The 23,166-nt window shown below is 46.5% G+C and overlaps 1 protein-coding gene across 3 annotated transcripts in view; it reads left to right on the forward strand.

The window, feature by feature from the left end:
- LOC105495980 (LIM domain binding 3) overlaps positions 1–22,706 on the forward strand; it is a 69,866-nt gene extending 47,160 nt beyond the window's left edge. For all 3 annotated transcript variants that reach the window (XM_011765990.3, XM_071069845.1, XM_011765991.3), the window contains 5 exons: positions 1,454–1,922; positions 3,115–3,295; positions 3,880–4,000; positions 12,346–12,461; positions 19,493–22,706. In XM_011765990.3, the coding sequence (XP_011764292.2) occupies positions 1,454–1,922; positions 3,115–3,295; positions 3,880–4,000; positions 12,346–12,461; positions 19,493–19,582 (977 nt within the window). In that variant the 3' untranslated portion in view covers positions 19,583–22,706. The remainder of the gene's footprint in view (positions 1–1,453; positions 1,923–3,114; positions 3,296–3,879; positions 4,001–12,345; positions 12,462–19,492) is intronic.
- The last annotated feature ends 460 nt before the right edge of the window (positions 22,707–23,166 follow it).

The following is a 23,166-nucleotide window of genomic DNA, read 5'->3' on the forward strand; positions in this document are numbered from 1 at the left end:
TGGCTCCGGGGCAGGGCTGTGGAGGGTTTTATCTCTTCTTCCTTCAACAACATGGATGGATCCTATCTACCTGGTCCCTACTCACCCCCAGCACAGGGATTTTCAGGTCATCCAGCTCTGAAGGGTGGGTCACCTGGGAGTGGAAGGTGCAGAGTGGGAGCCACAGGCTGCGCCAGGTGGCCCAGGGGAACCAGGTGGGAAAGAGAGACTGGAGGTGGGGCCAGGGTCTTGGGCCCTAAGAAAAACCTTCCTCTCCAGGTTGAGGCTGGAGTGTGGGGTGGGAGGCAGAGGCAGGGTGTGGGTGTGGGGACTGCCTCAGTGCAGTCCATCCTGCCCAGGCTGAGCTCAGGAATGGGGAGGGAGGCTGTGCCAACATGCTTCCTAGGGTTGGGGGAATGAGGCCTCTTTCCCGAGGAGCAGACTGAAATGAGGTGAGGCTTCTGGAACCTCACTCGCTGGAAGAGGAGGCCAGCTGGATCTTGCGTGCAGGGTACATTTGGGTCTGCCCTGGCTGGGTGTTGAGAGCCCAGGCTGAAGAGGGCTGTGGGTAAGCAGTTGCAATGCTTTTTCTGTGCTGTGAGCCCAAAACGGTTTTCTGCTCTCAGGGAGCTGGAGGAGGGTGTGGTAGAAGTGAGGCAGTGCATTCTCTTCCCTGTGCTCTGACTGCCTGGACAATCTTTAGACAGTCACTCAGACACACTCTCAGCTTCCACTAAAGCGATGTGGAGGTACAGGGGTCCCCAGGGCAGCCACAGGCCAAATGAGCAGCTACTTCTGGGCTGTGTCACCCTAGAGTCTCTGCCCAGCACCCTCTGAATGCCTCCTTCAAGATCCCCCACCCTAATCAAACCAAGATGGAATTTCCCCCAGTACAAATCAAGCTGAGCTGTTTTTCAAGAAAGTAATTGTAGCTAAACCTGAAACGTGAACCTGAAAACCCAGGTCACCTGCTTTGTCCTGAGGGCTGACCTAGGTCCAGGTTCAGCAAACTCATGCTAAGGATGGTATTTCAGATGTCAAATCACTGGTCAGAGTGCAACTGAAAGGCATCGTGCAGTCAAGGGCGAGCTGACCCACTCCCACCCCTTCCCGCCCAGGTACCCCCACCCCCACTCCCCGTCTTCTGCAGGCCTTGGGCAGTCAAGGCCTGGTGGAGCCCCACCCTGCACAGCTGCAGATATTTATAGCCATGTCCCTTTTCCAGCCCATGTCGAGGGCTCTGCTGTGCTTGCTCTCTAGCTCTCTGGAAGCCCTGCTGAGAATTCAAATCTGGGCCATCAAGAAGTTCAGGAACAAGTCTCCCAAAAAAACTGAAATTGTATGCTCTAATGTTAAAGCCGCCTTTTCCTTTTCTCTGGCTGGGAGTGAGGGGAACTGGGAAGAATGAATTCCTGACACACCTTTCTTGGGGTTTTTGTTTTGTTTTGTTTTGTTTTGTTTTTGGCTTTTGCAGTGCCTGCATCTACCTACAGCCCGTCCCCAGGGGCCAATTACAGTCCCACTCCCTACACTCCCTCGCCTACCCCTGCCTACACCCCCTCACCTGCCCCTGCCTATACCCCCTCGCCTGCCCCTGCCTATACCCCCTCGCCTGCCCCCACCTACACTCCATCCCCAGCACTAGCCTATACCCCTTCGCCTGCTCCCAACTATAACCCCGCACCCTCGGCGGCCTATAGCGGGGGCCCTGCAGAGCCTGCTAGCCGTCCCCCCTGGGTGACAGATGACAGCTTCTCCCAGAAGTTTGCCCCGGGCAAGAGCACCACTTCCATCAGCAAGCAGACCCTGCCCCGGGGGGGCCCAGCCTACACCCCGGCGGGTCCCCAGGTGCCACCACTTGCCAGGGGGACCGTCCAGAGGGCTGAGCGCTTCCCAGCCAGCAGCCGGACTCCACTCTGCGGCCACTGCAACAACGTCATCCGGTATGGTCCAGCTGTGCCCCTGCATTGGGGCACTGGAAGGGTGTGTGTGCAGGGTTCTTGTCCACAGTCTGAGCCCTGGTAGGGAGAGATGGGGGTAGGAGGCAGGTGTAGGGAGAAAGGCTCGGGTCCTTCTGGCTTGCCCTCTGGTCTGACCTCTCTGAGCCTTAGCTGCCATACTTGTGTGACACCCACTCCCCCAGGGAGCTGGGAGGTTGGCATGAGGTATGTGGGTGAAGCTCCAGCAGGGTGCCTGGTGCCAGGAACTCCCCCTTGGGCTAAGGTTGAGTTCTGGGAATCACCAGACTTGTCAGTAGGTTTACGGGGCATGTTGTAAGACAGTGTGGGTTTTGACCCAGTTTTCCTTTAGGGTTGCTTCTGGGTCTTTCCACAGATAGGCCTGGGCTGCTCAGGGAGTTGGTGGGCATCTGCCAGACTAAAATGAAAACAAGTGATTTCACACTTAGAAGCCATGGACCATGGGTGCTGTTGTTTGAATACAGTATGTTTGTATGCATGTGTGGTGTGAGCTTATATGCATGAAAAATACACTTTTATTTAAAACTAAGGTAATACATATTCATTAGTGAAGAATTAGAAAACACAGAAAAATAAAAATTAGAATATAAAGAAATGTCCTTGTAGTCCCACTGTTCTGACTGCTAACCTGGAGCTAGACAATACAGGTTTGTATCCTGGGTCTACCACTTACTAGCCCTATGGCCTTAAACAAGTTGTTCAAACTCTGTGTGCCTCAGTTTCCCTATCTAAAAATGGGTATTATAATAGTACCTACTTCGTAGGATTGTTGTGAGAATTAAGCAAGTTAATAAATGCAAAAGTCTTCTTGAATAGAACCTGACACACAGTAATCACTTAATAAATCTTAGCCATCAGCATCATCATTATTGGATATCTTACTATCATTATCAGTGGTCAACTGAATTCTATGATATGTTTACCCAGTCCCCTATTGGTAGATGTTTGAGTTGCTTCCTGGTTTTCTTTATTGTAAGTGATGCAACAATGATCACCTTTCTGCATGGAGCTTTCTCTGAATTTCACATTACTTCATCAGAACAGTCACAAAAGTCAGAGTTATTGGGTAAAAGTATAAACAGTGTTGGGGTTCTTGAAATACCTAGTTCCAAGTTCTGGGGGCTGCCTTACTGGGTGCCATTCTCTGCTTCCCCAGGGGCCCATTTCTGGTAGCCATGGGCCGTTCTTGGCACCCTGAGGAGTTCAACTGTGCCTACTGCAAGAGTTCCCTGGCAGATGTGTGCTTTGTGGAAGAGCAGAACAACGTTTACTGTGAGCGATGTTATGAGCAATTCTTTGCCCCACTCTGTGCCAAGTGCAACACCAAAATTATGGGGGTAAGTGGACAGCCTCCCTTTCCTCTGACCCATGTCTCTTCCCCAGCCCTTCCCCAAGATCATGGGGTCCCATTAGGAAGCCAAGAAGTTGCTGGTAACAGAGAGAAAGCAACTCCATTTTTATCCTGAAAGGGAATTGGTTTGCCACCAATAAACTTGGGGATAAATGAACTTGATGCAAGAGATGATTGTGCGCCTGTACCACACAGCTTGAAGTGGTGGTGGAACTTCTGCAAAGCAAGTGGTTGCTTCATAACCTGACTTTACCATTCACCAGAATGTGGCCTTGACCCTCAATGCCTCTTTGGTAAATGACAGTAATAAGCAGTACCTCCTCCCAGGTTTAATGGGAGGATTAAGCATCACAGTTTATGTAAGAATGCACAAGACCTGGCACCCAGCTGGAGAGTGACAACCCCTTCTCTGCCGCCCCTGGGTCTTTCTTCAGAGTGACCAAGGCCTGCATCCTGAGCTCTCCTGCCCTATTCCCCAGTAGGATGCTCGGGCAGTGACAGGAGCCTGTTGGGGTAGTCAAGCCCGCTCCCTTTCTGCTTTCTGTCCTGAGCTCAGGCTCTTTCCCCCAGGAAGTGATGCATGCCTTGAGACAGACATGGCACACCACCTGCTTCGTCTGTGCGGCCTGCAAGAAGCCTTTCGGAAACAGCCTCTTCCACATGGAAGATGGGGAGCCCTACTGCGAGAAAGGTAGGAACACTTTGATGGCATGCGGGGAGGCCCTGCAGACTGGGAGAAAGGGGCAGGCACAGGGAACTAACTCCTGCCTAATCCATTCACATCCAGCCACCCAGAGGCCTTTATTTCTGGAAGAAACCTTTGTTTTTGTTTTTAATGGCAGAATCATGCTAATATCACACAAAGGAAGTTAACTATCTCCCCTGCCCATATGGTTGTAGCTTTGGGGAGAGTGAGGTGCAGAGTCTATAGCTTATTTTATGCATCAAATATGTGGATCTGGTTGGGTAGGTGGCTCACACCTTAATCCCAGCACTTTGGGAGGCCGAGGCAGAAGAATTGCTTGAGCCCAGGAGTTTGAAACCAGCAACATAGCAAGACCCAGTCTCTGCAAAAAATATAAACATTAGCCAGGTGTAGTGGTGCGTGCTTGTAGTCCCAGCTACTCAGGAGGCTGAAGTGGGAGGATCATTTGAGTCCAGGAGTTCAAGTCTGCAGTAACCTGTGATAGCACCATTGTATTCAGCCTAGGCAACAGAGTAGGATCCTGTATCTCAAAAAAAAAAAAAAATGTAGCTCACAAGTTGCCATCTTATGACCACTTGGGAAACCTTTCAGGTTATTTTGATTTGGAGACCACAAGGTCTATTCTGAAAAGGCCTTGGCTATGGACTTTGTCCTTCATTCTATTCCTGGTTCCACTTCGGGCTGCTTTGTAATCCTGAGCAAGTTAGTAACCTTCTCTGAGCCTTACTTTCCTAATCTGTAAACACCCGCCTTAGAGAACCGAGGTGAGGATTACACCAGAGAAGGCATGTAGAGCATCAAATATGCGAGACCCCTTCTTCTGCCCCTATGATATTTATCAGACTTTGATGTTCCTTCAGATTCCTGTAATCTCACTGAGTGAATTCAGAGTTTCTCTGTACCCCCAAAATGCTATATGTTATGTTAAAATGCCGAGTAAATTATTGTAAATTCAGGAGACAAAGCACGTCATTAGATAGGTGGGAGTCAGTCACTCATTTATTCAGAGACTTTCCCCTTCAGACCTTTCTGAAGCAGATTCCAGAAAAGGTAACACAGACATGAAGGCTAAGACAGTAGAACCAGAAAATCAGAGGTGGTAAAAGCAGGCATGCCGATTATGAAGAATAACAGAGCTGCAGGGACTAACCAGGTAACAAATTTGAGGGCAAAAAGAGAAACACAGTAAGTTAGTTTACTTTAAAACCAGAAAAGAGAAAACATTCAGTTCCTCAAGGGAAAAAGCAAAACAAAATGAAAACTTCTTTCCCCGACTGTGAATTAGAAAATAAAAGTCTTGGCCTGGCGCGGTGGCTCACGCCTGTAATCCCAGCACTTTGAGAGGCCAAGGCGGGCAAATCACCTGAGGTCAGGAGTTCAAGACCAGCCTGACCAACACGGTGAAACCCCATCTCTACAAAAATAGCCAGGCATGATGGCGGGTGTCTGTAATCCCAGCTACCTGGGAGGCCGAGATGGGAGAATCGTTTGAACCCGGGAGGCAGAGGTTGCAATGAGCTGAGATACTGCCATTTCACTCCAGCCTGGGCGACACAGTGAGACTCCATCTGAAAAAAAAAAAAAAAAAAAGAAAGAAAGAAAAGAAACGTCTTGGGTTCTTGTACTAGTGAATGCCCTTCCCAGCTCTGAAGTTAACTGAATGACCTGAAACATGTCACTTAGTTACTCCGTGCCTCAGTTTCTATATCTGTAAAAGGGAGAAGATAACACCAGTCCTTTCGTTTCTTATGAGCATATGATATTGATTGGTAGTTAAAGAAAGTGCTGTTATGCTTATACAGATTGCTGGTATTCTTCTACTAAAAGCATTATAACAGCCGGGCGCGGTGGCTCAAGCCTGTAATCCCAGCACTTTGGGAGGCCAAGACGGTTGGATCACGAGGTCAGGAGATTGAGACCATCCTGGCTAACACGGTGAAACCCCATCTCTACTAAAAAAAATACAAAAAACTAGCCGGGCGAGGTGGCGGGCACCTGTAGTCCCAGATACTCGGGAGGCTGAGGCAGGAGAATGGTGTAAACCCGGGAGGGGGAGCTTGCAGTGAGCTGAGATCCGGGCACTGCACTCCAGCCTGGGCGACAGAGCGAGACTCCGTCTCAAAAAAAAAAAAAAAAAAAAAAAGAAAGCATTATAACTTCTATTATTTGAGAAGCCTCAATTTGTGTCTGAGGCTTTTGAAAGAATGATAGATTTCCATTATCACTGCTGCCCCTTGTCATAGCAACTCCCCCAAAAAGATTCTCAAAAATGATGTTTTGAGTAAGAAGATCCAGGAAGAAGATGGTCTAGTGTTAAGAGAAGACAGTGAGGAAGTAGATTTACCTTCAGACCTAGGTACCTGGAGAGACCCAGACTCGAATCCCGCATGGGCCACTTCCAGGCTGAATGGCGATGGGCAAATTATTTACCCCTTCTGAGTCTCCATTTCCTCCTCCGTTGTCCAGGCTGGAGTGCAGTGGCACAATCATGGCTTACTGCAACCTTGTCCTCCTGGGCTCAGTTGATCCTCCCACCTAATCCTGTAGCTGGGACTTCAGACATCCGCCACCATGCCTAGCCAATTTTCATAATTTTTTGTAGAGATGAGGTCTTGCTATGTTGCCCAGGCTGGTCTTGAAATCCAGGGCTCAAGCAATCCTCCTGCCTTGGCCTCCCAAAGTGCTGGGATTACAGGCATGAGCCACCGTGCCTATTTTTGATTTTGTTCTATTTTTGATTTTGTAAGGAACCTCTTACTGTTTTCCATAATGGCTGCACTGTGTTACAAACTCATTAACAGAGTACAAAGGTTCCAGTTTCTCTGGTAGCCTTGCAAACACTTGTTATTTTCTGTTTTTTAAAAAATAGTAGTTATCCTAATGGGTATGAAGTGAAACTTCATTTTTATGTCTCGTCATTTTAATCAACAATTTGGAAGAAGACACAGAAGGGAGTCCTGTCAAATCTGCATATTGAGCCAGAATGATAGGGTCTAGGCTGAAAAATGCTTCAGCTGGCTGCAAAGATAAGCTGACAACTGCATATAAGGAAGAGAGGTAGGAGGGTCAGCCCTTCACAGATGAACCTGCACCTGAGCAGTTCCCAAACCTGGCATCACGGTCACCTAGGGAACTTAACAAACTAGAGAGAAAATAGATTTTTTCAGACCTACCTCAGACCCACAGAAGCAGCATTTCATAGGGTGCCCCACCCTACCCAGGTGTTTCAGTTAGGTGTGGGAATCAGAAGTGTTTCTCGAAGTGTGGTCCCAGCACCAGCAGCAACATCACCTGAGAACTTGTTAGAAGTGCAGATCTTCGGCCGGGCGCGGTGGCTTAAGCCTGTAATCCCAGCACTTTGGGAGGCCGAGACGGGCGGATCACGAGGTCAGGAGATCGAGACCATCCTGGCTAATATGGTGAAACCCCGTCTCTACTAAAAATACAAAAAAAAAAACTAGCCGGGCGAGGTGGTGGGCGCCTGTAGTCCCAGCTACTCGGGAGGCTGAGGCAGGAGAATGGCGTAAACCCGGGAGGCGGAGCTTGCAGTGAGCTGAGATCCTGCCACTGCACTCCAGCCTGGGCGACAAAGCGAGACTCTGTCTCAAAAAAAAAAAAAAAAAAAAAAAAAAAAAAAAGAAATGCAGATCTTCAGGCCCCACCCCAGATCTGGTGAATTAGAAACTCTAGAGGGGAGCCTGGCACCCTGTGTTTCAACAAACCCTCCATGTGCTTCTGACGTTTGGGAATCATTGCTCTAGAAGAGTACTAAGCCCCTTTTCAACACAGAGCACCCGCAATTTGATGGATGCAAATCCTTTTACAATAGCAATAAAATCCATTAAATGCGAGGGTAGTAATTCAGCTTGGGACAAAAGAGAGTCAAAGAAAATTAGAAAGACTTAAAGAGGGCCGGGCGCCGTGGCTCACGCCTGTAATCCCAGCACTTTGGGAGGCCGAGGTGGGCGGATCACGAGGTCAGGAGATCGAGACCATCCTGGCTAACACGGTGAAACCCCGTCTCTACTAAAAATACAAAAAACTAGCCGGGCGTGGTGGCAGCGCCTGTAGTCCCAGCTACTCGGGAGGCTGAGGCAGGAGAATGGCGTGAACCCGGGAGGCGGAGCTTGCAGTGAGCTGAGATCGCGCCACTGCACTCCAGCCTGGGCGACAGAGCGAGACTCCGTCTCAAAAAAAAAAAAAAAAAAAAAAAGACTTAAAGAGAGAAATAAAGGAAGGAATAAATAAATGAGGAGCTAGATTATGCTCCTTGTGGAAAATGCCCATGCACAGACTTTGTTCGGTACCAGCAACGTTCTCCTTTTGTAGAAACAAGTGAAGAAAAATGCCAACTTAAAAATATATATATATTAGGATCAGACCCGTGCTACCAAATTTTAAAACAAAGTGACAATTCTCCAAATAATACGGAATCGAATTTAAAACAGAAAAATTAATCAGTGGGCAAGACAAGGCATTCCAGAAGTAAATTCGAGCCTTTTTTTTTTTTTTTTTTTTTTGGAGACAGAGTCTCGCTGTGTTGCTCAGGTTGGAGTATAGTGGCGCGATCTTGACTCACTGCCACCTCCGCCTTCCGGGTTCAAGCAGTTCTCTGCCTCAGCCTCCCAAATAGCTGGCATTACAGGTTCCTGCCACCAAGCCTGGCCAATTTTTGTATTATTAGTAGAGACAGGGTTTCACCATCTTGGCCAGGCTGGTCTTGATCGTGATCTACCCACCTCGGCCTCCCATAGTGCTGGGATTATAGGCATGAGCCACCGCACCTGGCCAATTCAAGCCACTTTAATAGCTTAATATGTGAAAAGCCAGTAAGAGAAGGAATCACTATTTAATTAGGTTGTTTGAACCATTTAATTTAATTTTTATATTTATTTAAATATGGAACACAGCCCGGCTTGGTGGCTCACGCCTGTAATCATAGTACTTTAGGAGGCCAAGGCAGGAGGACCCCTTGAGCCCAGGGGTTTAAGACCAGCTTGGACAATATAGGGAAACCCCGTTTCTGGAAGAAAAAAAAATTAAAGTAGCTGACCGTGGTGGTGCACACCTGTGGTCCCAGCTGCTCAGGAACCTGAGGTGGGAGCATAGTTTGAGCCCAGGAAGTTGAGGTTGCAGTGAACTGTGACCACATCATTGCATTCCATCCTGGGTGACGGAGCAAGACTTTATCTAAAAAAAAAAAAAAAAAAAAAAGGAGATGATGAATGAATGGATAGGATACATGGATAAATGGAGGAGGGAAGCCCAGAGAAAGCCTTCAGCAAGGCCATCTCATCACTCTTGGTTGGGGTAGGCAGGGGATGAAGACTTCCCTGAAGTACAGTCTAGCACAAAAGATTGCAGAGATTCTCTCAGGTACAGAAAGTGGGGATGGTTTTCTAAGCCCAGGGCCTGGTTTACACAGAGACATGGAGGTGTAAGAGAAAGTCCAGGGCACCATGAGACCACCTGGGAGTGATAAGAAAGAAGTCGTAAGTGGGGTGAAGGACTAGTTCTCAGGTGGAGACAAGTCAGCCCATACCACATAGTAGTAAGTTCCTGCAGAGCACAGAGTGAACTGCAACCTGTGCTGTTAACTTTCTAAAGGAAGCAGAACGATGTTTTCTTTTTTTTTTTTTTTTGAGACGGAGTCTTGCTCTGTCGCCCAGACTGGAGTGCAGTGGCTGGATCTCGGCTCACTGCAAGCTCCGCCTCCTGGGTTCACGCCATTCTCCTGCCTCAGCCTCCCGAGTAGCTGGGACTACAGGCGCCCGCCACCACGCCCGGCTAATTTTTTGTATTTTTAGTAGAGACGGGGTTTCACCATGTTAGCCAGGATGGTCTCGATCTCCTGACCTCGTGATCCGCCCGCCTCAGCCTCCCAAAGTGCTGGGATTACAGGCGTGAGCCACCGTGCCCGGCCGTACGATGTTTTCTTAGCTCTGGCAAGGCAATGCATTTCTGCCTACTAAAGAAATTAAGTGTTCCATCAGAGAGGATTGATGGACTGGGATACATAAGAGCATTTGCATGACAAGCTACAATTAGGCACAAAAGGGGAAGCTGTATATTGGAAAACATATGCAAGAGATAAGTGTAACTGATCAAAGCTCAATGGCAGGCCGATAAGTAGCTGGAGACAGCGTAAAACCATGGAAATAGGATGAACATTGGAGTCCATCAGGACTGGGGCTGCTCCTTATGACTTATGTGATGGAACCTCTTCAGTCAGTTTCCTCCCCTTTAAAATGGGAATACTAGGCCAGGCGCAGTGGCTCATGCCTGTAATCCCAGCACTTTGGGAGGCCAAGGTGGGTGGATCACTTGAGGTCAGGAGTTCAAGACCAGCCTGGCCAATATGGTGAAACCCCGTCTCTATTGAAAATACAAAAATTAGCTAGGCGTGGTAGCACCTGCCTGTAATCCCAGCTACTTGGGAGGCTGAGGCAGGAGAATTGCTTGAACCTGGGAGGCAGAGGTTGCAGCGAGCTGAGATTGTGCCACTGTACTCCAGCCTAGGTGACAGAGTGAGAGTCTGCTTTCAAAAAATAAAGAAATAGGCTGGGCACGGTGGCTCACACCTGTAATCCCAGCACTTTGGTAGGCCAAGGCGGGCGGATCACAAGGTCAAGAGATCGAGACCATCCTGGCCATAGTGGTGAAGCCCCGTTTCTACTAAAAATACAGAAAAAAATTAGCTGGGTGTGGTGGCACATGCCTGTCCTCCCAGCTACTCGGGAGGCTGAGGCAGGAGAATTGCTTGAACCCGGGTGGTGGAGGTTGCAATGAGCCAAGATCATGCCACTGCACTCCAACCTGGTGACAGAGCAAGACTCCATCACAAAAATAAATAAATAAATAAATAGAGAATATTATCTCTTCACAGAGATGTCATGAGGATTAAACAAGAGGCACAACGGCACTCAAATCATGGTTCCCTTCCCTCCTTGCTTCAGTTACGAAGACTTTCAAAATAAGAGCCAACATTTTTGAGTGCTTGTGCCAAATACTTCACTTACATTATCTTATTTAATCCACTCAAAACCCCAAGAGTTCAGTACAATAATTATTCCCATTATATAGATAAGTAAGTTGAGACCTTGAGAAGTTAGGTGACTTACCCCAGGTTTGAATGTTTCTTAGTAGAGTTGGGATTTGAACTTAGCTCTTCCTTTATTCAGAGTCCAATTTTGTAACCCCCATGGCACACTGGCACTCAGTAAGACGTGGTCTAAGACAATGAATGGACATACTGTCCACAAGAAGAACAGGAAATCACTTAAGAAGAAGCCAACTGTAGAAGAGTTGTGGAGGAATGCGTACACCTCTCAGGAGGGATGAAGGCTTTGTAAATGGGATGGAGCTTTTCTAGAATAATCTAGAGATGTTCTACAGCCAGTGTGGTAGAACTGTAGCCCCTTTGGGCCAGAGAGGACAGCTGCCCTGGTGAAGGAGCACAGAACCTGACCCACTGTGCCTCAGCTGTGGGATGCTGGCTGGGCCCTTCACCTCTTTGAGTCTCAATTTTCTCATACACAAAACAAAACAAAAAGATAATAATAGTTCAATCTCTGAGGGATTTTGTGATCAGACTCATTCACTGATTAACTGATTAATTGGTTAATGCGTTCATTCCCTATGTATGTTTTGGATATTGACTGTGTGTCAGTCATTGTGCTGGGAGTGCAAAGAAAGCTAAGATGTAGTCCCTGACATTGAGATACTTGTAAATAACATCATCCATGTGAAAATGCTTGGTAAATTGCAAAGCATCATATAAATAATACTTAATAGCATTATCTCCTTGGTTGGGGGTAGGGAAGGAGGAGGAGGACATGCCCCAATAAAATAGTTAAAATATTCTTTATAGTAGTAAAAACTTGTTGTCAACACAAATGCCCCATGACAGAAGAATGGCCAAGCAAAGAACATTCCATAACTCTTAAATACGTTGGACCCTCATTCTTCCAAAGTAAGCATAGCCGTTTGGAAACGTGGATTGTTTTCTCTTTGGGGCTTGATCTGTTTGGTCTATTAGAGGTGACAGAAGCAGAGGAGACAATCTCCCTGCAGAATGTTAATGACAGTTCCAGAAAGTGTTTGCAAATCAAACTAGCATGAGATGGTGTCTAAGCCTGGGTCTGAACATCAGTGCAATGATTGGAAAATGGAAAACTATCAGTCATGTAACTGAGTATTTCATCTGTGAGATTACAAACAACCAATTAGATTTCACCCCCTGCCCCTGCCCACTGATTTGGGGGTTGTCTTGGCTTTGGGTCCCCACTGCCCTACTGGGTGCGTGGTCTTCACTCTGCTTTTCATTTCAGACTACATCAATCTGTTCAGCACCAAGTGTCACGGCTGCGATTTCCCCGTGGAGGCCGGCGACAAGTTCATTGAAGCCCTGGGCCACACCTGGCATGACACCTGCTTCATTTGCGCAGTATGTCTCTAGCTTGGGGCTCTGGCTTTCTGAGAAGAGGCAGGAGGGAGGAAGTGGGAACCAGATGACCACCCTCTACATCCCTTGCCATGCTAGCTTTCTGACATCCTGATCATTTTTAAAAGCTGGCAAACACCATGATGCCTCGATACATCACAGTCGAACAAAGTTTCATTCCTAATAATTATTTATAAGCCAGTGTGGCTTTGTTACTTTCCGTTTCGTTAAAGACAACAGAGTGTCCCAGGGTTTGGCAAACCAGCGGCTTGTCTCACCAGCAGTGTTGTCAGTGGGCAAGAGCAGCAGATGATGCTTGGCTTTGAGAGGGGCAGTTGACTTCCCATGGTTATATGTCACTTCAGATATGATGGAGTGACTTGAGGGTTTTCCCCTCCAAATTGTTACCCCAAACACTAGATTGGAGCTGACTAATCCTATGAAAAGCTGAGACAGGGTTTCTCTTGGTAGAACCTTTGGAAAGCAAGACTGAGTATCATTTTATTTTCCTAAGTGGTCCTTTCTTGATATATAGCTGCCAGGAGATAAGCCCTGGATTAACTATTAATTGTGTGCTACTTATTTCTGCTGAACAGCTGTGTCACTTTTAGTATGAGACTGGCATTTTCCTTCTGAAGGTTTTGGGTTGGGGTGGGCACGTGATGGTGTGCCTACAGGCATTTAGACTCTGAGAGAGAGGTAGGAAACAGTCATCCCTGAGAAAGCCCCCTAATGTCAATCTGTCATTGACTAATCTTGATTTGATATATATATATATTTTTTTGCAATGGAGTTTCTGCTCCTGTTGCCCAGGCTGGAGTGCAGTAGAGCGATCTCGGCTCACTGCAACCTCTGCCTCCGGGTTCAAGCAATTCTTCTGCCTCAGCCTCCCGAGTAGCTGGGACTACAGGCACACACCACCATGCCTGGCTAATTTTGTGTATTTTTAGTAGAGAGGGGATTTCACCATGTTGGCCAGGCTGGTCTCAAACTCCTGACCTCAGGTGATCCACCCGCCTCAGCCTCCCAAAGTTGTGGGAATACAGGTGTGAGCCACCGCGCCTGGCTGATTTGGGAAAATTAAGACACCCCTACTATTTTTTTTAACCAGAGTTTCTCAAGGTAAATTTTGGAAATGTATGAAATACCTGTACAGTTTTTACTTGAATAATTTTTATAGACTTATGACATAGGATGACCCTAGTCATCAAGTTTACGGACATATGCTTTCGGTTCTACACTTTGCTTCCATACCCTGCCATCTGTGGGATGCACTGTATTCACTCTGTGTGTTGGTTTGCTAGGGCTGCCTTGACAAATTACTGCAAACTGATGGCTCAAACAACAGAAATGAACACTTTCACAGTTCAGGAGGCCAGAAGTCCTAAATCAAGGTGCTGACAGGAGGCCATACTCTCTCTCCGAGCTTCTAGTGGTTGCCAGCAATCCTTGGCATTTCTTGGCTTGCAGCTGTGTAACTCCAATCCCTGCCTCCATTATCACAAGGCTGTCTCCCCTCTGTGTGTGTGTCTTCACATGACATGACATTCTCCTCTGAGTGTGTCTGTCTCTGTGTGGTTCTGCTCTTTTTTTTTTAATTTTTTTTTTTTTGAGACGGAGTCTTGCTCTGTCGCCCAGGCTGGAGTGCAGTGGCGTGATCTCCACTCACTGCAAGCTCCGCTTTTTTTTTTTTTGAGACGGAGTTTCACTGTTGTTGCCCAGGCTGGGGTACAATGGCACTATCTTGGCTCACTCCTAACTCTGCCTTCTGGCATGTGAATTTTGTGGAATACAGTTCAACCCCTTAACACTCTGATTTTCCAGCTCTTTGAACAGATTCTCTAGTTATCTTTTAGGGTGTTTTAAATACATCCCCTCCAAAAAGAGACAATGGTGTAAATATACTGGCTTTGGGGTTGTCCCCTGCAGAGTTATAGCTCCCCTGTGTCAGGCACAGCACAGGGCTCTCTGAACCTTACATTCAAGCCATGACTTGTCTAGTCCTGAGGCACTGCCTGCACATCTGGTTACCCAACTTCTGGAAGGATCCAAGAGACCTGGGGAAGGTCCAGGAAGACAGTGGCACAGAAGGCCTGTTTTCCACGGGCGGGCTGATGAGAGGTCTGTGTCACATGCAGAGGGAATTGTGGCAAAGGTGAGTGTGGGTCTGCTCCTGCAAGCCTCGCAATTTCAGCTGAGTCACAACAGCAAAAGTCCAAGAGAGAGACCAGAAGAAGCCGTAAAGCTTGGGGTGGCTCAGGCTGATATTACAAATAAGTTCCAGAGAGTGAAGTCCAGCCTGTGAGAGGCCCATAGCACTGCCCTTTGGAGGAGCAGCATGGAGATCGTTAGGTCTCCCTCCAAACCAGCCTGCATGGTACTCACTGCCCTGTCAACATATAGTGAAGTGGAACATGGTTGTTTTTTTTTTTTTTTTTTTTTTTTTTTTTTTTTTTTTTTGTGAGACAGAGTCTTGCTCTGTCGCTCAGGCTGGAGTGCAGTGGCACGATCTCAGCTCACTGCTACCTCCACCTCCCAGGTTCAAGCAATTCTCTGCCTCAGCCTCCTGAGTAGCTGGGATTACAGGCGCCCGCCACCAGGCCTGACTAATTTTTGTATTTTTAGTAGAGATGGGGTTTCACCATCTTGGCCAGGCTGGTCTTATGAGCCACCCATCTCAGCCTCCCAAAGTGCTGGGATTACAGGCGTGAGCCACTGCACCCAGCTGGAACGTAGTTTTAACATTGGGAAGAAATCTTTTGATTGGAAAACTTTGAGGGACATGAGGGATTTTTTTTTTTTTTTTTTTGTCCTCTTTCTGTCACTTCATATTTCCAAATCACTTTTGATGAGCATGTATTTTCCTGTAACTTCCAAAAACTTAGTAAGAGAAAGATCTGGAGTAGCTCTCCCAGCTGATGTGCTGTTTTCTCACCAGTGAGATCTCAGATAGCACATTTTTAGACTAACTCAGTTTACCAAATATTCCTGGCATTTGGGGAATACAAGAGTGTCCCAGAACAAGTCTCTACCTTGACGGAATCTAGAATCTTGAAAGGCGAACAAAGCAACAGATGTGAGCAATTCAAAAGTAGAACAGGACAGTACCCCTCAAGTCCAAAGCATATAAAGTGAAGGCTGGGAGCCTGAGAAGTGCAGTGTGAGTCAGGGTGAAAGTTAAGCTTCTGTCTGGCACTGACACTTGAGTTCCAATGGAAAGGGTCTGACTTTTTTTTTTTTTTTTGAGACGGAGTCTCGCTCTGTTGCCCAGGCTGGAGTGCAGTGGCGCGATCTCAGCTCACTGCAAGCTCCACCTCCCAGGTTCACGCCGTTCTCCTGCCTCAGCCTCCCGAGTAGCTGGGACTACAGGTGCCCGCCACCTCGCCCGGCTAGTTTTTTGTATTTTTTTTTAGTAGAGGCAGGGTTTCACCGTGTTAGCCAGGATGGTCTTGATCTCCTGACCTCGTGATCCACCCGTCTCGGCCTCCCAAAGTGCTGGGATTACAGGCTTGAGCCACTGCGCCCGGCCGGGTCTGACCTTAGTGGAGGAAAAATGTCTTACCAATCCCTCTTTTGCTCTAAGTCTTGCCCTTCCCTACTGGTGTGGGTATCAGGAGCGGATGGGCAGTGGTATAACTTTTGTAGGCAGTCCTAGGGGCTGCTGCAGCTGGCCTAGTTTATTACCCTAACTCTGCTGGGACCTGCGGTCAGCACTGTTCATGGTCACCACCCCTTTATAGCTAGGCCCTGATGTCACCCAGCCACAGAGCCTGGGGGTTAGACCATCCCTGTTGTCCCCTATGCTGGGTGGGCAGAAGGCCTCCTCCACCATGAAGCACCTTGCATCAAGAAGACACTGGGCACAACTCCCTATGAGGGTTCCCACCCTCAGCCCCATCTCACCTATGAGCCATATTTGAGGTTCTGTCCCTTTCTCATTTATTGGTCTTCAGTCCCTGGACACCTTCTCTCCAGCCTGACTCATCCCGAAGTTCTCACAAGCAACCAGCATTGTCCCAGACCAGGTAGGGTCTCCCAGCCACAGCTGCAGTCATTGACAGGCTGACTCACTCCAGAGCTGCCTTTCTGTCTTCCTTAAAGCCCATTCTCACCAGTTAGATCTTGGGTGTCCATCTTTTTGCATTAGTCTTTAAATTGTCACCAGCAGCTTGAGGCCTCCACATGAGCCTGGTTATACTCAGCATCACTGCATCCACCTGGGATGTTTTCAAACACTTTTGCAGCTCATTAGCTCCCAGGACCCACTGGAAGCCCTGTGTGATCCTAGGTATAATGTCCCCAACTGGACCATCAGAGCCTTGCACATGGGGCCAGCGTGGTGCCCTTTTCCTTTCCAACTCTCTTGGACTGGATACATGCACATTGCCCCAAGCTCAACTCTGGAGGGTGATTTCTGTTTCCTGGGGGGATACCTGTATGTGTGGACTCCACCTGCACTCCTCCTGATGTCGGTGTCCTGGAGATGGCTCCCAATTCTGCCCCCCAGCAGGGATCTTCACTGCCCTCTCCTAGGCTGGGACCCATGCCAGCCAATGTGACTTCCTGGCAGACTCTGACATACTGGCATATTGCCAACCCAGGGCCTAGCTTACATACTAGTAGTCTGACAAACTCAGAGGGCTACCTCCATACAAACCCATGAACCCAGAAAAATTTCAAGTAAACACAGCCCCTTTCTGTTATGGGGTAGGGGAAAAATTAGCATAGAACTGGAGTCTTATAGACCTGGATAGAGATTCCCAGCCCTACAACTTACTAGGTCTGCGACTTAAGCAAGACATAGGCGCCCTCTGAGCTCCAGTTTTTTCATTTGTGAAGTGGGAGAAAGGCATACCTACCTTGTAAGGTTTTCATGAGAATTAAATGAGCTGCTGTATATAGTGTTTGGCATCCTGCTTGATCCATGGTAGCCCCCACAAATATTAGTTCTCTTCCTCAGACTATACTCTATGTTGTCATCATGGGGATATAGAATTTCTTCTCTTGGGCTGGGCACGGTGGCTTACGCCTGTAATCCCAGCACTTCGGGAGGCCGAGGCAGGTGGATTGCTTGAGGTCAGGAGCTCGAGACCAGCCTGGCCAACATGGTGAAACCCTGTCTCTACTAAATTACCAAAAAAAAAAAAAAAAAAAAAAAAAGCTGGATGTGGTGGTGGGTGCCTGTAATCCCAGCTACTAGGGAGGCTGAGGCAGGAGAATTGCTTGAACCTGGGATGTGGAGGTTGCAGTGAGCCGAGATCACACCATTGCACTCCAGCCTGGGTGACAGAGTAAGACTCCATCTCAAAAAAAAAAAACAACAAAACAAAAAAGAATTTCATCTCTTTTGTTTTTTGTATATTTCTCTGCATACTTTTCCATATCTTTTTTTTTTTTTTTTTTTGAGACAGCGTCTCACTCTGTCATCCAGACTGGGGTACAGTGGTACAATCTTGGCTCACTGCAACCTCGGACTCCCAGGTTCAAGCGATTCTCCTGCCTCAGCCTCCTGAGTAGCTGGGATTACCGGCGCACACCACCACACCCGGCTAATTTTGTATTTTTAGTAGAGATGAGGTTTCACCATGTTGGTCATGCTGATCTCAAACTCCTGATCTTGTGGTCCTCCTGCCTTGCCTCCCAAAGTGCTGGGATTACAGGCATGAGCCACCGTGCCTGGCCCATATCTATCTTTTTAAATGGTGGCATTCCATTGGAAAAATACACCTTGAAAATTTACTGAATCATCTCCCTATTGAGAGAAATTTTAGTAGTTTTCAGTTTCTAGTTGAGCACAGGTTGCTTTCTTGTTCTGCAGAGTTGGTTCTGCAGGATAAATTCTCTAGCGTGGCATTACTGGGTTATAGGGTAGGCACATCTCAGTGGTTCTTGTTCAACATGGCCAGATTCCCTATGGAACACTGAGCTCACTCGTGTGTCTCCAGCAGTCCACCAGTAGGCCTTGTTCCTTTTTGGCATTGCTGATTTTTGATTGAATACTTTGTGGGTTTTTTTTTAAGCTTTTTGGCTAAAGGCATGTTAGGTTAAAGGTGACAAGCCATTGAGGTTTTGTTGTTTTATTTGTCTTGCTAGATTAATAGGTGTCTAGTGCTATCTCAGGGCAGTTTTTCTTATAATTTTTTTTTTAACTAATCTTTTTTTTTTTTTTGGTAGAGACAGAGGCTCACTGTGTTGCCCAGGCTGGTCTCAAACACCTGGCCTCAAAAAATCCTCCTGCCTCAGCCTCCCAAAGCATAGGGATTATAGGCATGAGCTACTGCGCCTGGCATCAGGGCAGTTTTAATTTGCTTTTTCTTTAATTATTAGTGAGTACAATCTTCTCTGATGTGTTTGTTAGTTTACTATTTTCTTTAGATGTGAATCCTCTCTGTGGTATATTGACTTGTGAACTTGCATTGACTCTTTATACATTTTGGATAGCATGAACTGGTCAGCTTCATAGTGTGTATTTTCTCTATTCCATTAAATTTAATTAATTTCATTTGATTTTATTCTGTGTTCTTCAGGAATCTTAGTTTTTACATAGTCCAACCCATGTACTCTGCTTCTGTCGTTAAGAATTCATAATGGGAGAAATAGGCTGTTGCCTTTTCTCTGCAATGCATGGGGCAAGGCTTTTTCTTTCTTTCTTTCTTTGTTTTAGACAGAGTCTTACTCTGTTGCCCAGGCTGGAGTGCAGTGGCACAATCACAGCTCACTGCAACCTCTCTCTCCCAGGTTCAAGAGATTCTTCTGCCTCAACCTTCCCGAGTAGCTGGGATTACAGGCACATGCCAACGTGCCCCTGGCTAATTTTTATATTTTGTATTTAGTAGAGATGGAGTTTCGCCATGTTGGCCAGGCTGGTCTCGGACTCCTGACCTCAAGTGATCTGCCCGCCTTGGCCTCCCAAAGTGCTGGGATTACAGGACTGAGCCACCGCACCTGGCCAGGGCTTTTTCTTAGAAGAGCGATTGAAATCTGCTCATGTCCCCCGCCACATGGGTCTCACGCAGGTCTGTTCTCTGTTCCAGGTCTGCCATGTGAATCTGGAGGGGCAGCCGTTCTACTCCAAGAAGGACAGACCCCTGTGCAAGAAGCACGCACACACCATCAACTTGTAGGCGGCTGAGGCCGCCTGTGCTGATGAGGCCCAGAGCTGCTCCTGCTGCTGGCAACAAAGGATTCGGGAGGCTGATGTTTCTTCTGAGGGGAACAGGGAGAGAGAGGAAGCAACTGAGCCCTTTGGAAGTATAATTTTAGGTTTTTTCTTCTGTACACAAATCGTGTATTTGCATAGTTCAGACTAGGAGCCAAATGAAGACTCAAAACCAAGCTAGTTATTAATCTAAGACTGGAATTGTGCTTCAGACATTTAGAGCAGAATTCCAAGAACTCAAAAGTGAAAAGCAACAAGCAGCTTTCCCAAAGCGATACACTTCCTGCGGTCACCAGAGGAGGACAGAGCTCAGAGCAGCTGTGGAGAATCTGAAGCATTCTGTGGAGTTCTTAAGCGCTCCCCTGGCAAACAAATTGAAGTGCCAAACAGCACTCGCTGCAGGGTATTTTTAGAGTCATAGCTGAGAGCTTGTTAGCTAAGACCCATTGGGCTTTCCTCACCAAAAAAGGAAGTGTTATTCCATTACTAGCGTCATGGAGCTACCTCTGCGCATCAGACTTCAGACCTTGAACAAACTTGAAACATTCTAATGGGAGCCCGGACGTCCAAAGAGATGTCTTCTGGGAGCCACTGGGCAATTGCCAGGGCTCCAGGAAGGGCTCTGGCTCAGGTTGCAGACAGCTGAGAAAAGATGGCCCTGTCAGCCACCCTCTCGCAGTCTGAAACATCCAATGTCCCCAGAAGGCTTAGCTCCTTTTTGAATTGTGATGGGAAAGTAGAATTGGGTTTTTCCAGTTTTGCTCTGTGGTATGTGAGAGATTTTTTAAAGGCTCTGGGTTGTCTTTGGCCTTTGTTTAGCTTTAAGGGTTCGTTAGTATGAGTGTCCAGTCGTGTGCATGAATTTCACCCCAACCTGTGACTGCTCACTTACGATGTCTCCCCCAGTACCCTCCATCTCAAATAGGCTTGGTGGCCTGTGGAAAAGAAGAGAGACAGAGAGACAGTGTCTGAAACAGGATGGCAGAATAGGCTCACATGCCCAAACTCTGGGTGGGGAAGAGAAAACTTACTTTCTGCCACCCTCAGTAAGAACACACGAGGAGGCAGGACCTCCCACCTTCAGGTCTGCACCATCCATTTCAAATGTTCCTTAAAATGCAGCACACTGAGTTTGTACAACTGTGTTAGCTGCTGGAAGGAACAGATGCACTGATATATATGCATTTGCTGTTTTGGCCAATATTTTGAAAATGTATGAGCTGAGTTGATCTAGCTATTATTTAAGTATTTATTGAAGTAGAGGGGCCTTCAAACTACTTTATGATACTAGTGATAGTTTGAGTTAGGTAAGCATCTTAAAGCTGTTTGGTGATAAATAAGGCAGTTTAGATTCTGTGGTTGGAAATAGTGTAGTCACTTTCGTCTTTAGGAAGCCCTGATAATATGCTCATCGAAAACATGGCATTGATGCAGGCAGTTTGCATGAGTGTTTCTCACTTGAGCACGCTATTTAGGCTGTCTTCCAACTCACTCTATTCTGCTCTTACTCCTGTTTTGGATTTTTCTCTTTGCACGTTTGAAATATTTTATGGGAATGTATTAGAACTCTTTTCTTCTAAGGACTGAGACTTCCAGGGGACTGCCATCTTACCTGAGTGTCTCCTCTCCATTAGGGAGAAGGAAGCAGCTAGCTGTGTCCCTAGCTGCAGGAAGCCCCTATTTTTTTCCAAGTAGGAAGCCACCAATCTCCCCCAGGGAGCACCAGGGAGGGACATGGATGTGCTCCTGCCACAGGGCCCTTCCTACCTTTGGATCTGCGAGAAGGTGAATACACAGCAGCAGGCAGAGTAAAATCTGCTGGGACTGCCTGGAGATTTGTCAGGAGTTGCAGACAAATACCTTGGAGCATTCTGTTATTTTTGGAAAGTTCAAATAGGCCAGGACAAGGAGGTTGCTGACTGTACTGACAGGCCCTAAGTCGTTTTCTCCGAAAACTAAAACTATCTATTCAATTGTCAGGGACTGGTCTTGAGGAAAGAAAGAAAGAAAAAAAACGTTCCCTAGAATTCAGTTTCCAAAATCTCTTTTTAAAGGTTTTACACACACACGCACACACACACATACGATCATTAAAAAGCATATGATCATTAAGAAGAAAAGTGAAATATCTTAAAGGATAGTTTTACCACAGTCCTTTATTGAATCAATTTTTCTACATTTCAGAGCAAGTATAGATTCTGAGGGACTCTTATTTGCCAAAAAAAAAAAAAAAAAAAAACAAAACTAGCAAAAAATTTAAAAAAAAAAAGAAAAAAAAGAAAAAAAAACCCAACACTTAAAATGTAGCAGGAAAAGAAGGTAGTTTTGAGTGTGGTTCACTCAGTGTCTGTGAGTCTGGTGTAGTGTCAGGAATAAGGCTGTGTCTAGCTCAAGTTTACATTGTGGATGTCCTACAACACCAAACAAAATTTTTCATAATCCATGGTGGGGAGCACACTTTGGAGCTACAGTTCTTGTCTCCTCATTGTTGACATTAATTTAACATTTATAGGCCAGGTGCCGTGGCTCACGCCTGTTATCCCAGCACTTTGGGAGGCTGAGGCAGGTGGATCACCTGAGGTCAGGTGTTTGAAACCAGCCTGGCCAATATGGTGAAACCCTATCTCTACTAAAGATACACAAAATTAGCCGGGTGTGGTGGCGGGTGCCTGTAGTCCCAGCTACTTGGGAGGCTGAGGCAGGAGAATCTCCTGAATCCTGGAGGTGGAGGTTGCAGTAAGCCGAGATCATGCCATTGCACTCCAGCCTGGGCAACAAGAGTGAAACTCCGTCTCAAAAAAAAAAAAAAAAAAAAAAAAAAAAAAGATAAACACAACTTTTTGCAATGGAGTGACATATCTGCAGCTTATATCTGCAGTGTTTGTGTTAGGAACCTAGCTTTTATAATGTTAACTTTTTAACTCAGTATTCTGGCTTTGGGACTTTTTGTTTTGTTTTGGGTAAGATTTCAGAAGTGGAATGTAGCCTGTTAAAAGTGTGCACAAAAATATTTTGCATGTTTTTTTTTCTCCTGTGTGAATTCTACTTTTTAGCAAAAATAAAAGCCCCCCAAAGGATGTGCAAATACAGATTTTTCTGTGTAAAGTTTTTCACGTCACATCAGAAGTAGCTTACTTCTATATGGGCACAAATAGAAGTTGGAGACAAAACAAAACATTCTGTGGGAAGAAACACAACTTACTTGCCCTGATGCTCAATAGCAGTGTAATCACCATGTTTAAGCCGACAAGGATATGTGAATAACATGAATGTTCTGCATACAAAGGGAATTACCAGGCAAATAATAAATGAAGACCTCGTCTCACATTATATTTTCATAAAGGTTTGTTTGCTTAGCTACTTGGTGGTCAAATATTTCCAATTAATTTATTTCTATTCTACTCTAAATGGCTTCATTTCTAGAAAAGTTGCCATATTTCCTCTTACATCATTTGTTTTCAAATAAGTTCAGAGTAAAATCCTCTCATAGAATTTTTTTTTCTTTTTAATAATGAAGACCCTTCTGAGGGTACTATGTTTAACAAAATC

Source organism: Macaca nemestrina, chromosome 9 (genome assembly GCF_043159975.1).
Source record: "Macaca nemestrina isolate mMacNem1 chromosome 9, mMacNem.hap1, whole genome shotgun sequence".
Taxonomy (NCBI): domain Eukaryota; kingdom Metazoa; phylum Chordata; class Mammalia; order Primates; family Cercopithecidae; genus Macaca; species Macaca nemestrina.